The following is a 14985-nucleotide window of genomic DNA, read 5'->3' on the forward strand; positions in this document are numbered from 1 at the left end:
CCGCGTCATTCCTATGGGTAGGCTATTCTGTCGCAAGCTGGAGAGGTCCACGGCCGGGGTCAAGAAGGCGCACCACTTTGTGCGGCTATCCACGGAAATTAAGCGGGACCTAAAGGTATGGTCGGAATTTTTACAAGATTTCAATGGTACCCGAATATGGTTGGCCCCGGTAGTGGACAACTCCAGAGTGCAACTATTCACCGACGCTGCAGGCTCAACTGGTTTTGGTTGTTTCCTTAATGGCAGCTGGTGCGCTCAGCCTTGGCCGACCTCTTGGTTCGACAGGGGCCTTACCAGGGATATGCTGCTCCTGGAGCTATTCCCCATCATGGTTGCCATGGAAGTGTGGGGGGCACGGTTGGCCAATCGCAGCTTACTTTTCTGGTGCGATAACTTCAGTGTAGTGCATGCCATCAACAATCAGAAGGCTAAGTCCCTCCTGGTTCTGCGCTTATTAGCCCAGCTGTCCTTGCAATGCTTGCGTTACAACATCATGTTCAAGGCTAGACACGTGCCAGGCACGGAAAATGAGGTTGCGGACGCATTATCTCGTTTTCAGTGGGAGAGATTCAGGGAGCTGGAACCAAATGCTGATCTTGTCGGGGTCGCGTGCCCACTTTATGTTTGGCAGGTCATCGAGCCGGACTGGAGGGCCTAGCCGAATTGTCCGTAGCGCCGGCTACCCTTAGGACATACAGGCAGGCATGGTCGGAGTGGGAATCCTTCTCTGGAGGGTCTGCGCAGCAAGGTAGGCGGGGCCAGAATCTACTGCTTTCCTTCCTTTGGCAGCTGTATAGTGCGGGAAAATCCAGAGCGATAGCGGGGCGTTACTTGTCCGGGATATCCTTATTTGCGCAGCTTAAGGGTTTTCCTGACGTTACGAAAGGATTTTTAGTTCGCAAAGCAATGAAAGGTTGGCTAAGGGCGGCTCCCGCGGCTCCGGATTGTAGGCGCCCTATTGTTATCTCCATGCTTCCTTCCTTGATGGTTAGTGTTTATAGCTGTGCTGAGTCCGCGTTTGAGGCTCTGTTATTTAGGCTAGCGTTTACCATGGCGTTTCATGGAGCCTTTAGAATTTTAGAGCTTGTTGCTCCTTCTAAATTCAAGGAGGCAACTTTGCTGGCAGCTGACATTCGCATAGAGGAAAGGGCTCTTTGGTGTAGAATTAGGCGCTCTAAAACCGATCAATTAGCTAGAGGGGCATGGGTGTCAATGCCCCCGGCGGTACCAGATACAATCTGCCCGGTGGCCCTGGCCACACAATACGCTCAAGTAAGACCAGAGCGGGACGGTTCATGGCTGCTTCACTATGATGGGCTTCCTCTGACCAGGTACCAGTTTAACTGGATGTTGCGGAAATGTCTGGTCACCATGGGTTTGTCGCCGAGGGACTTTGGCACCCATTCCTTTAGAATAGGCGCAGCAACATCCGCCGCTAGGGCTGGATGGCAGGTTCAGGACATAAAGGCGTTAGGTAGATGGCGCTCTTCAAGCTACAGGAAATACATCCGTCCACACCTGATGCCTTGACTCCGTGAATGTATGGTTTCCAGCTGATTGGTTGTACTCCTGTGTTCCCCCCCCTCCTCCCGTTTCCTACTCGGGGATTAGCTACGCTCTGTTGTTGGGCCAGCGTCCGGAGTTTTTCACGCTTTTTGCCTGATCTGACGGACTGAATTCGGCTTAATCTGATTCGGCTAATTCGGCTTCAATTAAGAGTCCCTCAGCAGGTCCAGACGTTTTTTCCTCCGGCCGAGTAATCCGTTGTTTACCTATATCCCCCTCCACTACCCTTCCCTCCCCGGTTCGTCTCTTACCTTCTGTGTCTAGGAGTTGCTTCAATTGTGATTGAAGCATTGCTTTGCACTAAATTCGTGCACCAATTCATACATTTTTCTTTTGGCAGACCCTCTTAATATGTCCTACAGTTCTTGTCCCACAAAAACGTAATTTTAATACCCTCTACGATTCTTTCTTCATAGGTGTGGGCAGCGACAAACGGAAGGTGTGGATAGTGGGCCACTCTTTTATATTCTGGGCGGCTAAGATGGTGGCATCTGGTGGCGGACCAAGCTTGCAATGCGGCCGCCTAGTGCGTTGGTTAGGAGTGAGGGGTATGTCCTGGCGTGAGCTAAGGTCTACCCTTTTGAAGTACGTGAGGTCATTTGGAATCCCCGAAATATTAGCAATCCATCTGGGGGGCAATGACTTAGGAAAAATGTCCCAATTAGAACTGAGAGCCTTGATCATCGCCGACTTGGCTGCCATTAAATTAGCCTTGCCTTCATGCACCTTAATATGGTCATTCATAGTCCCTCGTTTGTGCTGGAGAGGTGCGAGGGACTGTAGAGCAATAGACGAATCCAGTAAGAAGTTGAACTCAGCAGTAGCCCGCTGGGTTCTGGAGGCGGGTGGTGCGGTGGTTCCACACGAACGTATCAGGTTCGGCCATCAACATCTGTACCGTCCTGATGGGGTACACCTGACCAGAGACGGTCTGTGCATCTTTATCGAGGGTCTGTTAGTCGTAGTGGAGTCACTCATTTAAGGGGTGGCTGGGCGTGGGTCTAGGAGCCCCCGCTCTGGCGGGAAAGAACGGCAAGTTCATAAATTTAAAGCGTTAGTAAGTTAGGTTTGCTGCGTAGTTTGCATTATTTCGGTGCACTTGGCTCTCATTGGCTTAGGCCTTAGCTATATCACCCGCCCGGGGATAGCGAGCCCACCCGGCCGGGTGGGCAGTCAATGCTGTAGTCTAAGTGGATACCGCCTGTTGCATTAGGCTGAACTGCGTAGGCTAGTTGGGGTGGAGTTAAATAATAGCCGTTCTTTCTTTGCCACCATTTAATTAATTTAATTAATTCAATTTAATAAATCCAAATAAAAAATTAGCTTAAAATTACTTTCAAATAAACTCAGCTAACAAGTCTTCTGCCAAACCTAAGTCTCCGTGTCTTTATTTCTTAGTTATATAAGTTAGTGTTAAGCTTATAGATGGTACATGCAAAGGTCACACACATCCGCTATTACAATGTTTAGAACAACGTAATGGCTGTATAGGCATGCAGTGCATTAAACATGGATAGCTGGGTGGGTACCTGGTGAGCATGTGACACGGAGAGCCAATGACCTGGCTAGGTTTGTCAGCTTAGCTGAAATAATATCCCTGTCAGGGGGAGGAGTCTTCCTCTTTTCCTGAAGGTTCCCCGCCCGCCCTTCCCAAGTTATGGTCTATTAGGGTGGGTTTTTTCTTTAAGCGCGTTAGCTGTTAGGCGGGAAAGAACGGCAAGTTCATAAATTTAAAGCGTTAGTAAGTTAGGTTTGCTGCGTAGTTTGCATTATTTCGGTGCGCTTGGCTCTCATTGGCTTAGGCCTTAGCTATATCACCCGCCCGGGGATAGCGAGCCCACCCGGCCGGGTGGGCAGTCAATGCTGTAGTCTAAGTGGATACCGCCTGTTGCATTAGGCTGAACTGCGTAGGCTAGTTGGGGTGGAGTTAAATAATAGCCGTTCTTTCTTTGCCACCATTTAATTAATTTAATTAATTCAATTTAATAAATCCAAATCAAAAATTAGCTTAAAATTACTTTCAAATAAACTCAGCTAACAAGTCTTCTGCCAAACCTAAGTCTCCGTGTCTTTATTTCTTAGTTATATAAGTTAGTGTTAAGCTTATAGATGGTACATGCAAAGGTCACACACATCCGCTATTACAATGTTTAAACTTTCTAGGGGGAGGGGTTGATCCTATTGTCTTTTCAGGAACCATTCATCACATTCTATCAATAGCCTATAGACACGCCCCTTTGTTTGCTGTATCCTGTATGGTTCACTGGTGTTTGTGAATGTTAATGACTTCATCTCTAATGCTGGTTTTTCTGTGATTACTCTAATGTGAACTTATAATTTGTTATAACATGTGAGTGCAACTTGATATGAAATTCTAATAACTGTCATCTGACAGCCAATATAATTCCACACATTTAGAGACTAATCATGGCATGTGTGCTGGAATGTGTAACTTGATATGCAATATTTCCTGGTTTATGTGATAAAGATTATTTATCTCTGACTATATTAATGTTATGGGCATGGTTAAAATTATAATTATGGAAATTATATGCTGGGAAAAATTAGGCATTGACACCTCACTGCCCTGTGCTGTGCTGTGCTCCGTGACCTGTCCTGTGCCCTCACTGCCCTGTGTTGTAGACTTGAGAGTCAGTGACTGTTTATAGGCCTGAGCCCTGTAGTGTGATTTAACTAACTAGGTGCTGCAGTGCTCACACACAGGGGCTGCAGTGTCCACTGTCCAGGGGCTGTCCTGTGGCCCGTGCCCTGTTGTGATTTATTTAGCCCTAAGCCCTGTGTTGTGATTTATTTAGCCCTGAACCCTGTGTTTTTTGTGATTTAACTAACTAACTCAGTGCTGCAGTGCTCACAAGCAGGGGCTGCAGTGCTGCTGAGTAGTACACTGTGTACAGGGGCTGCAGTAATACAAGGGGCTGTGTCCAGTGTGACGGCCTATATCTTATCCATTGTCCAGTGTCACGAGTCACTCACGACATATATCCTGTGTCCTGTCCTGTGTGATGACTGACGACATATCCTGTGTCCAGTGTGACGACATCTATCCAGTGTCCAGTGTGACGACAATATATCCTGTGTCCAGTCTCACAAGTCACAACATATATCCTGTGTCCAGTGTGACATGTAATGTGTGCCGGCATATATCCTGTGTCCAGCGTGACATATATCCATTGTCCAGTGTGACGACATATATCCAGTGTCCAGTGTGACGACATATATCCTGTGTCCAGTGTGACGACATATATCCTGTGTCCAGTGTGACAACATATATCCAGTGGCCAGTGTGACGGCTGTGTCCAGTGTACAAGAGCTGTGTCCAGAGGCTGTGTCCATTGTCCAGGGGCTGTGTCCAGGGTGACGGGCTGTGTCCAGTGTACAAGAGCTGTATCCAGAGGCTGTGTCCATTGTCCAGGGGCTGTGTCCAGGGTGACGGGCTGTGTCCAGTGTCCAGGGGCAGTGTCCAGGGGCTGTGTCCAGGGGCAGTGTCCAGTGTCCAAGGGGCTGTATCCAGTGTGACAGGCTGTGTCCAGTGTAAAGTAAGAAAAATAAATAAAAGTAATAAATAAAATAAAAAAACATTTTTGGAGGATGATGGAGGAGGAAATAGTGGGAGATCAGCAACCTGATAGAAGTGCTGAAGCTTCTACCACCAGTCATGACAAGGCCGATACCTCTTTGTATTTGCTCTTTGGAGCATTTCTCTTTTTTTGGGATAGTTTATTAAACTGCCACCCTGTCTGCCCCTGCAGTGCCGCTCTGCCAGGTTGGAAGTGTAAGGTCCACATGTACAGTATGTGATGCCGACTGCTGTCGCTTAGCTTAGTCATCCAGCTACCTCGGTATACCCTTTTGGCCCAACTACAGTAAATGAAAACTATTTTGTAAGCTGTTAAGTGATCAAAATTGACTAGGAATGAGTGGAAACTAATGTTATTGAGGTTAATAATACTTTAGGGGCAAAAACAGGCCCAAATTCTGTTATTTTAGCCATTTTTAGCATTTTTTCATAAAAATCCAGATCCAAAACCAAAACCCACAAGGGTGGTTTTGCCAAAACCAATCCAGATCCAAAGCACGAAGGAAGATCCAGATCCAAAACCAAAACCCGAAAAAGTGGCCGCCGCACATCTCTAGTATATACCAGCAATCCAGAAGAGGTGCCCAGATTATATAACAGCAGTACAGGATACAACTAGCAAATCAGGATCATAAAGGGGGTTATTTTGGTTCACTCTTTCTGATAAATTCCTTCTTAGATAGACAAAACCATGTGCACTGCAGGGGGACAGATGTAAAATGTGCAGAGATAATTGGATTTGGGTGAGTTATTTTGTTTCTGTGCAGGGAAAATACTGGCTGCTTTATTTTTACACTGCAATATAGATCTCACTTTGAAGTAAAACCCCACCCAAATCTAAATCTCTCTGCACATGTTACATTTGCCCCACCTGCAGTGCACATGGTTGTGTCCATCTAAGAAGGAACTTGTCAGAAAGAGTGAACCAAAATAACCCCCAAAGTCACAGGATTACTTTAGTGGATACTTTAAATGCTATGAAATTCCATGTTTATTTGTTTATTCATCCATCATTTAAGGCAAATGGAGGCCTGTTTTCCTCCTGATGATACAATTACAGGAGCCTGTTATAGTGGAATGTCAGCAATGGGTCCATTATCTATTAGTAGTAATTATGTTAGATCTCCTGTCCTAGTGGCCCCTTGGTGAACACCTACTGTATATCGCAGTTTTCCCGATCACATTGTATCAAGCTGTTTGTTTTTCATCTTGTCAGGTGGTGAGGCTGAAACTGGAGCCTTCTTTCCACTAGACCGACTATGTTACTGTGTAACCTTGTAACTGTACAACGAGCCCATCAATCAGCGAATCGGGGTATTCCCTAAATTCACTCTCGTCAAGATCCCTGCCGGATGTGAGTTTTCCATCTCCTACTTGTTATTGTGTTTACAGTGCTGGTATATATCTCCTTCCAAGGAAGCCACATTCTACCAAGGTCCATCCTAATTAAATGATAGGGAAAGGTAGATGTGATGCAGAAAGCTCATTAAGCTTCTGTTTATTAGAGCGTTGGATACATGATCCAGACGGAGTCCTGATACCTGGGAGGAAGCCAGCTCCCCTTTCTATCAGGTCAGTACGCTGCAAAGAATTGTATTATCAGTAGAAAGTAAAGGCAGTTACACCACTTACAATGTAGACAGAATACTAATAGAACTAGGACACAGAGCTGGTTGTACGGCTTATATGAGCCTGACCTGTATTTTATGCTTAAAAGACTATTAACCTTTTGTCAAAACATCAGCCCAAGTAACTGAACCTACATTAGTAGAAAGTATCCAGATGATCCAGCAACCCCCACAATTAATCTTTGGCCTAGATTAACCTTTTATCGAGCATTGTAATCCGCATCCAGGTAGGAATTATTATTAATGCCGGTCTTCTATACTTAGGGGAACGCTGTGTGGTTGGGAAATGAAACATGAAGCTTCCGCTAGTAATATCTGTCATATGATAAAGAAGTTACAGTGCATTAAATGAGTTGCCTTTTAAATCAGAATGTCTATTTTGTTTGATTTCTGCCTATTAAAATAATAATTAAAAAAATATATGTATGTTTTATAATGATCAAAATCACCAACATGGAGCACCTAATTTTTGCCCTTAATTGTACCATATAGCAAAAAGTGATGCAATATTGATTTATTTCTTTTATAATGCTATATACAGTACATGACATCTGGATACATTTCACATTCAGCAAAGGCCAACTCTGCTGTTAGGAAAGCCTTAGTGGTTGCCCAAGGCCTTAGGTTGTCCCCACAGCACCCCATAAACTCCCCCAGCACACGCACACTGAGTGCCGCTCGTCACTGATATGGAGGAGGAGCAGCTGGCAGCCTATTACATTATGTGCTGTCTCTTTCATGTCTGTGATTGGCTGCTGGGAGTGAGGCAATGGGACTATGATGTTACAGGCCATCTGCTTAGGAAATGTGTCAGTGTGGGGGGAGAAGCACAATAAGGTCAGTGCCTCTATGGCGCACCAAAGTTTCTGTCAGCACTGCCTTCTTCCAATTCATTATTTAGCCTCCGCAGGAGTGACAATAGAACTGGTAATACTTCCCTATCAGAAAGAGGGCTCAGTGAGATATATCAAATCTGGGTCTTACATATCATAAAGCACAACAACCTTGGGGTTGTAGGTGACAGCATGACCTATGGCTTATTACTGGTTTAAAACAGAGGAAAAAGTGGATGAGGGGTGTTGCTGTATGTTTTGGGGACTGTTTCACAGTATCCATCTTGCAAAACAATGTACGATGGTGTTTCCAGATATTGTGATGTGGGCATGAACCTTGTAATTCTTTTGGCACATAGAGAAGTTTATCGTGTCCATCAAAAAGTTTTATTTTGTGAAATAACACCCCCCCACACACACACACACACATACCTACTAGTGGGAATGCAGTGTTCCTATAAATGGAAGCTATACCTTGTCTTTGCTTATTACTAAGACTTTGCTAAGGCCTTCGATACAGTGCCTCATGAGAGGTTGATCCAAAAAATGGGGGAGATGGGTCTAGGAAATATCATATGTACCTGGGTGATGAACTGGCTGCAGAAAAAGGAACAGAGAGTAGTGAATGGTTCATTTTCAAATTGGGTTGCAGTATGACGTTGTGTACCATAGGGTTTTGTGCTGGGTCCACTTCCCTTCAATATATGTATTATATATAGAGGATGGGCTACTAAGTAAAGTGTCCATTTTCGTGGATGACACTAAATTGTGCAGGGTTGTTAAATCAAATTAGGATTTGTCTGCCTTACAGAGAGAATAAAGCAAACTTGAGGATTGGGCAGACAAATGGAAAATGCAGTTTGTGTCATACACCTCGGGAACAGAAATCAGCGTGCAACCTTTAAACTAAATGGGGTAGAACTAGGTGAATAACTAATGGAAAAGGACCTAGGGGTAAACATTGACAATCAACTTGGCTGTAGTGCTTAGTGTCAAAGAGCAGCAGAAAAGGCAAATAGGATACTAGCTTGTATAAAAAAGGTATAGAGGCAAGGGACGACACAGTAATATTACTGTTATATAAAGCATTGGTGAGGCCTCTGGGCATTTCTGGGCACCTCACCGTAAAAATAATATTAAATTGGAAAAAGTACAGATAAGAGCAACTAAACAGATCGGGGGTCCAGTGTCCTTGAGCTACGAGGAGAGGCCAGGTTGGGAATATTTATGCTGGAGAAAGGTTGTTTAAAGTTGGCCATACATCAGGACAGCCAGCATCAGATCCGAGTCAGCTAACGGTTTCTCCGGCAGCTTCCCAGACACACGGTAGATCTAATGTGTGTGTAATTTGTGTGTGTGTAAGATCTGCCACTTCCCGCATACTAGTCGTTAGCAGCATCTTCAGATATTGCATGTAGCACATAATATCTGATGATCAACCTCACGACTCCTGGGCACGCGCATAGTACCAAAACACCTCATGATGTGCACTCAAAACACACACAATGCATAACACGATCCATCAAAATTGTGCTTTTGGGCCTGATATTCTGATGTATTGACAGATTAAGAGGGGACATGATCAATATCTACAGGGGTCAGTAAAGGGAACTGTTGGGAGCTCTGTTTACTTATAGGACTATACATAGCACACGCGTTGAGATTGCAGGAGAGGAGATTCTTTTCTGTCAGGCAGTTAAAGTTTGGAATTCTCTGCTAAAAGAAGTAGTGTTGGGAGACGCAATAAATACATTAAAGAGAAGGCTAGACAAATGTCTATTGGACAAAAACATAAAGGGATACAACTCTCAGGGTAATGCACATTAGGGGGACCGGTCAGTGATACATTGGTCACTAAAAAAGTGGATGTCTAGCTTAAAATGAGTGATTTAATTTACCTATATTTAATATAGGTTGAACTTGATGGACAATTGTCTTTTTTCGACTTCACTACCTATGTAACTATATATATTACCATGTAACTATAATGACTTAGTCCTTTAGAGCTCACTGCTGGGAGTGTGCATCTGCTCCTGCAGACATATACATCCCTATACAAACCCTGTCCCACTGCATGTATCTGCAAAAAAGTTACATTCAAACTCCATACTTATATATTCATTATATAAGAGGTGTGAGCTTCTCCCAAGCCTGGACATGGGAACATCTGCGGTCATTAGGGGATTATGTTTTCATAAATCATAAGAGTGTGGAAACATTATGACTGTACTTATGATAATATATATTTTAATATATAGATAATAGATAATATAGTGTTTTTTTTCTAAATCCTTTTGGTATTATTAGCACAATTTAGGTAGAGAAGCAATAATGCCCATATTACTATTGCTGTCTGGCTTATAGACAGCATTATGTAATATGGGCATGATAGGTAAGATTTCCACCCTTTACATCAGAGAGAATTACCGTATTTGCCGGCGTATAAGACGACTGGGCGTATAAGACGACCCCCCAATATTTCCACTCAAAGGGGGGTATTCAATCGCCGTCGAGCATCTCCCGTGGGGGAGATGCTCGACGGGCCCTATTCAATGCTGTCTTCCCCGACAGCATTGAACAGGGTTTCCTGGCAGAACGAGCCCGACATCTCTAGCTGTCGGACTCGTTCTGCCGAGAACAGCCGGGAAGTGACGAGCTGCCGGCTGCATCTCGTCACTTCCCGGCCGCAACTCGCGGCCACGCCCCCTTCTCATCCCGCTGCAGGCGGGACATTGAATCCCGCCTGTATGTTCTCGGTCGAGCTGACCGAGAACGGGACTGGGTCACGGCAGGCGAGCAAGCTCGTCTGCCATGACCCGAAGATTGAATACCCCCCAGAATATAGAGTTTGTTATATAAGCGCACCCGGCGTATAAGACGACCCTCCCACTTGGAGGCATGTTTTTCAGGGGAAAAAAGTAGTCTTATACGCCAGCAAATATAGTAGTTTAAAAAAAATTCAATGTACATCTTTAATCTCATTTAAATTCCATCTAAATATATAGTTTATGTGAGTACAATACTATGGACACGAAAACCCCTATACCACATGTAATAAGGAATTCCCAAAACAACCCATTGTGAAATCGTTCACTTCATTAATGACATTTAGTGGTCAATCTTGCTATTAGAAATTCATTTTCTGATGTTAATCATCACGGCAGCAGGCCATCTTTACAGCAGCCAGATTTCGTGCAAATGTGTTTGTGCCCCATAGGCCCGTGAGCAATTTTGAGTGAATTCAGGCTGAAACCAGTCTGCAGATTGCGCATAATTGGGTGCTGTTGCTGGTGTTTAAATGCTGCAGCAATAGAACCTTTGCAAATAATAGGATCAACCCTTTAGTGTCTCCTTTAAAGGAAACAGCTTTACATCAGCAGTTGACAAAAATTATTTGTTTTAAAGGTAAATATACACTTTATTCACATATGTTTTTTTGTAGGCAGAAACTCTTTTCACAATACAGGTATATGTTTTTTTTCTTGTATATGTTCTACAGGCTCATGTACTTTTAAGTTGCCTTCAGATGCCGGGAACATTGTAGGTAAAAGACATCATGACCTCTCCACGCTCCGCTCGTAAGTAACAGGAATGATCATATACTGTAAGGGGACATAAAGGGACAGTTGGGTAGATGTATGAAGAATGGAGAAGTGTGCCATATTGCTATGTACCATTTTATAGATTACACTCGATTAATTGCACTTTTGAACTGATTAATTGCCATGGCAAACCTCCAAACGGATCATTATTTCATACATCTACCCAAGTATTAGAGGGAGGGGCATGTCTCTTTATGTATGGTGGTCATGACTGGGTTTGATTGGTCTCTGCAGGCCTGCAGCTGGATGAGAACCTGCAGCTCATGCAGGCCGGGTCTGTGATGAGAAAAGTCAAGTCTCGCAGCTGGAAAAAACAAAGGTACTTCAAACTCCAGGAGGACTGTATGACAATCTGGTATAAGTCCAAAAAGACGGGCAACACTAAGTCTACATGTAAGTGGTGTGAAATGCAATGTAGAATAAATTGTATATACTGTACATAAATAATATGTATCTTCTACAGGTAGCGATTATAAGACTGCAAAAGTGGATCAGTGGAGAAGTTGCCCATAGCAAACAATTAGCTTAGGTAGCATTTATCAAGTTCATTCTATAAAATTATGGGTAGAAGCTGGTTTGTTGCTATGGGCAACCTCTTAATTGGTTCCACTTCCCCACTCTTTATACTGTGTGGTACATCACCTCCTTAATATTGGATCTCACTGTCTATAAAGTAAGCCCTGCAAAGCATTTTGTACTCGTGATCTCAGTTTGTTATACAGCAAATGGAATAAAAAATAAGGTGGGAATTGTGATCCAATGGATAATAGCCTGATGCATACACAGGCATTTATAGTTGTCCAAATGACACTATACAGCATGCAATTGCTCTCCATAGGGATCAATCCATTTTACATTCCCCAATAATTTTTCTATTTCCATGCACTTACTGGAGTCTTCCAGAGAACCCACACTAAGTAGACTATTTACGAGGCTGGCTTGAAAAAAAGTTTTTTATTTTTGAACACATTTGAACACTTTTTTGTACATGATAACTCAGTTTATTTTCTATGTAATGCACTCTTCACTTTTCAACGTAGCCCCATCCCTTTCCACGCATGTGCGCCAATGCTTGATGAGTCATGCAAACCCATTAGAGAAGAAAGCTGGTGGTTGTCAACACGAGGACCAAAAAACAGTTTTCACCTCGTTCCTTATTTGAACTTCTCCACATCAACTTTTTCTGCATGAATTAATCTTTTATACAACAGTCTTCCACTTTTAGACACCCAGCCGCCTTACTTAGCTAATTAATGTGGTCCCTCCTCTGTTATAGATGGTTGTAATTCATCAGTAATTTTACTGACAGATAAAGTACAAAGAGATTTCCAACCACCCATCATTAAAAATATATTGTATTAAAAGTGTACCTTGTTCTTGTTTTCTAGACATTAACTTGCTGCATAAAGTATGATACAAAACATTTTAGACACTTAGGGGCAGATGTACTAAGCCTTCAAACACAGCCTATAACATGGCAGTTAGGAACTGGGAGTTATCAGTTTATCACCTCGCAACGATGTGAGGGGATGTTATGAAAACACTGGATGTTCCCGCAGTAGGCAAAATAATTTCATGGCCGCCTACCATCAAATTATTTCTTCTGGGCTTGCAAACATAAGTCAGTGGAGACAGGGCAGGCGGCTGATGTCATGTGATGTCAACCACCTGCACCGGCACAATGCGTCATGGGAACGCCCAGCGCTTGCATGGGGATGCCCATCAAATGCTGGGCATTCCCATGTCAAAGCGCCAACACTGCCCCCATCCGCACCCCCCTCCTTTGCAAGTGCCAAGGCACAAAGATCGGTCCCCCAAGCGAGCACTCGGGGGGACCAATCTAATTAGAATCAGGGCCTATGTGTATAAGGGCATCACTAATGTGTGGCATAATGTGTAAAGAGCATTACTGTGTGGTATTATGTATATAAGGTGCAATTATGAGTGGTGTAAAATATATAAAGGGCACTACTGTGATGTAATGTGAATAAACAGCAATATGGTGTGGTGTAATGTGAATAAAGAGAAATATGTAGTGTAGTATAATGTCAAGAAGGGGCAATACAGTGTAATGTGAATAAGGAGCAATATGGTATGGTGTAATGTGCATTATGAGCAATACGGTGTGGTGTCATTTGAATAAGGAGCAATATAGCATGATGTTATGTGAAAAAGGAGAAATACGATGTACTATAATGTAAATAAGGAGCAATACAGTGTGGTATAATTTGAATGAGAAGCAATAGGTTATGGTGTAATGGGAATAAGGAGCAATAGGTTGTGGTGTAATGTGAATAAGGAGCAATAGATTGTGGTGTAATGTATTAGGAGAAATAAGATGTGGTTTGATGTGAATAAGAAGCAATAGGTTATGGTGTAATGTTATTACACCATATAAAGACCAATACACCATATTAACACCATGAATACAGGAGCAACACAGTGTTGTGTAATGTGAATAAGGAGAACTACAATGTGGGGTAATATGAATGAGAAATACTGTGTGGGCAATATGGTTTGGTGTAATATAAAAAGGATAAATAAGGTATGGTGTTATGTAAATAATGGTCACTACTGTGGTGCATAACTTGAATAAAGGACTATTGTGTTATGTAATGGGAAAAAGGGACATTACCATGTGATATAATGTGAATACAGTTGCGTTACTGTGTGTCGTAATTTGAATTGGGGGTACTATGTTGTGGCACTGTCCTTATTTCAAATATAGGGGCGGGGTCACCAATGCTCTTGCTGGCACAGGGGACCAAAATGAGGATTGGTATGGGTGATGGATGTTGCTGGCTGCTACTGTGATCTGTGCTGTTGCTTCCTGTGCCGGGAGAGGATTGTTAAGTCAAAGGCAGAAGTAATGGCAAGGCTGGGAGGTACCAGCCAAAATCTTGCCTAGGGCATTAAATTGGTTATGGTTAGCTCTGCCAGTAATTGTTATATATTAGGCCTTGAGGAGAGCAGTGGCATCACTACATGATTCCTGCAGGCTGCACCCAGGTACTACCCGCCAAGGAGAGACACCAACATGCCGGCTCCTGCACAGTGGCATCAAGCAGGTTCGGAACTGTAATGCTGGCTTCATACTAATCGATATATCATTAGATTTATATAGTCAATGATATTGTGTGTATATTGTCCATAGTATGGTCAATATGCACAGGCCGTGGGTCTTTAACGTTCCCCCCTGTCATCCAAGGGCGTAACTACCACAGGTGCATGGGGTGCAGCTGCTATGGGGCCCAGAGCATAAAGGGACCCACTTTGCCTGTTAAAGTATCATGTGCTGTATACATTTTTTCACCATTAGGTGATAAATAGGGGCCCTTAAAAAACTTTTGGTATGGGGCCCACATCTATCTAGTTACGCCAGTTTCATCTGTATATGCAGCTTAATCTGACAATACCATCAGCGACTGCATGTACAGAGCAGGTGGTGAGTGACGTCACTGACCAATATTGTGAACGATATTGCCCAGTGTGGGCAATTGACAGTTAGGAAGTAGCTGACTGATACTTTATTTCTCTCCAAAGAGAACATAGAACCCTTACCAATATAGCCCAATCTTCAAAGATGTAATAGCCTAAATTAAATGTTGAAAGGATCCTTGGCTAATTCTTCTAAAATTCCCAGCAGTTAGTTTGATTGCAATGCTTTTTAATTTTCATGATTATGGCTTTTTTGGATGAAGTTTACTATGCTCATTACACTGATTGTCCTCAGTGGTGAAAGTGTGATCTGTTTTCTG

At 43.3% G+C, this 14985-nt stretch overlaps 1 protein-coding gene across 2 annotated transcripts in view; it reads left to right on the forward strand.

The window, feature by feature from the left end:
- PLCD4 (phospholipase C delta 4) overlaps nt 1-14985 on the forward strand; it is a 64576-nt gene that overhangs the window by 18316 nt on the left and 31275 nt on the right. For both annotated transcript variants that reach the window (XM_083153712.1, XM_083153713.1), the window contains exons 2-4: nt 6381-6518; nt 11125-11203; nt 11462-11620. In XM_083153712.1, coding sequence (XP_083009838.1) covers nt 11182-11203; nt 11462-11620 — 181 coding nt within the window. In that variant the 5' untranslated portion in view covers nt 6381-6518; nt 11125-11181. The remainder of the gene's footprint in view (nt 1-6380; nt 6519-11124; nt 11204-11461; nt 11621-14985) is intronic.

This window comes from Crinia signifera, chromosome 7 (genome assembly GCF_055691185.1).
Source record: "Crinia signifera chromosome 7, ASM5569118v1, whole genome shotgun sequence".
Classification (NCBI taxonomy): Eukaryota; Metazoa; Chordata; class Amphibia; order Anura; family Myobatrachidae; genus Crinia; species Crinia signifera.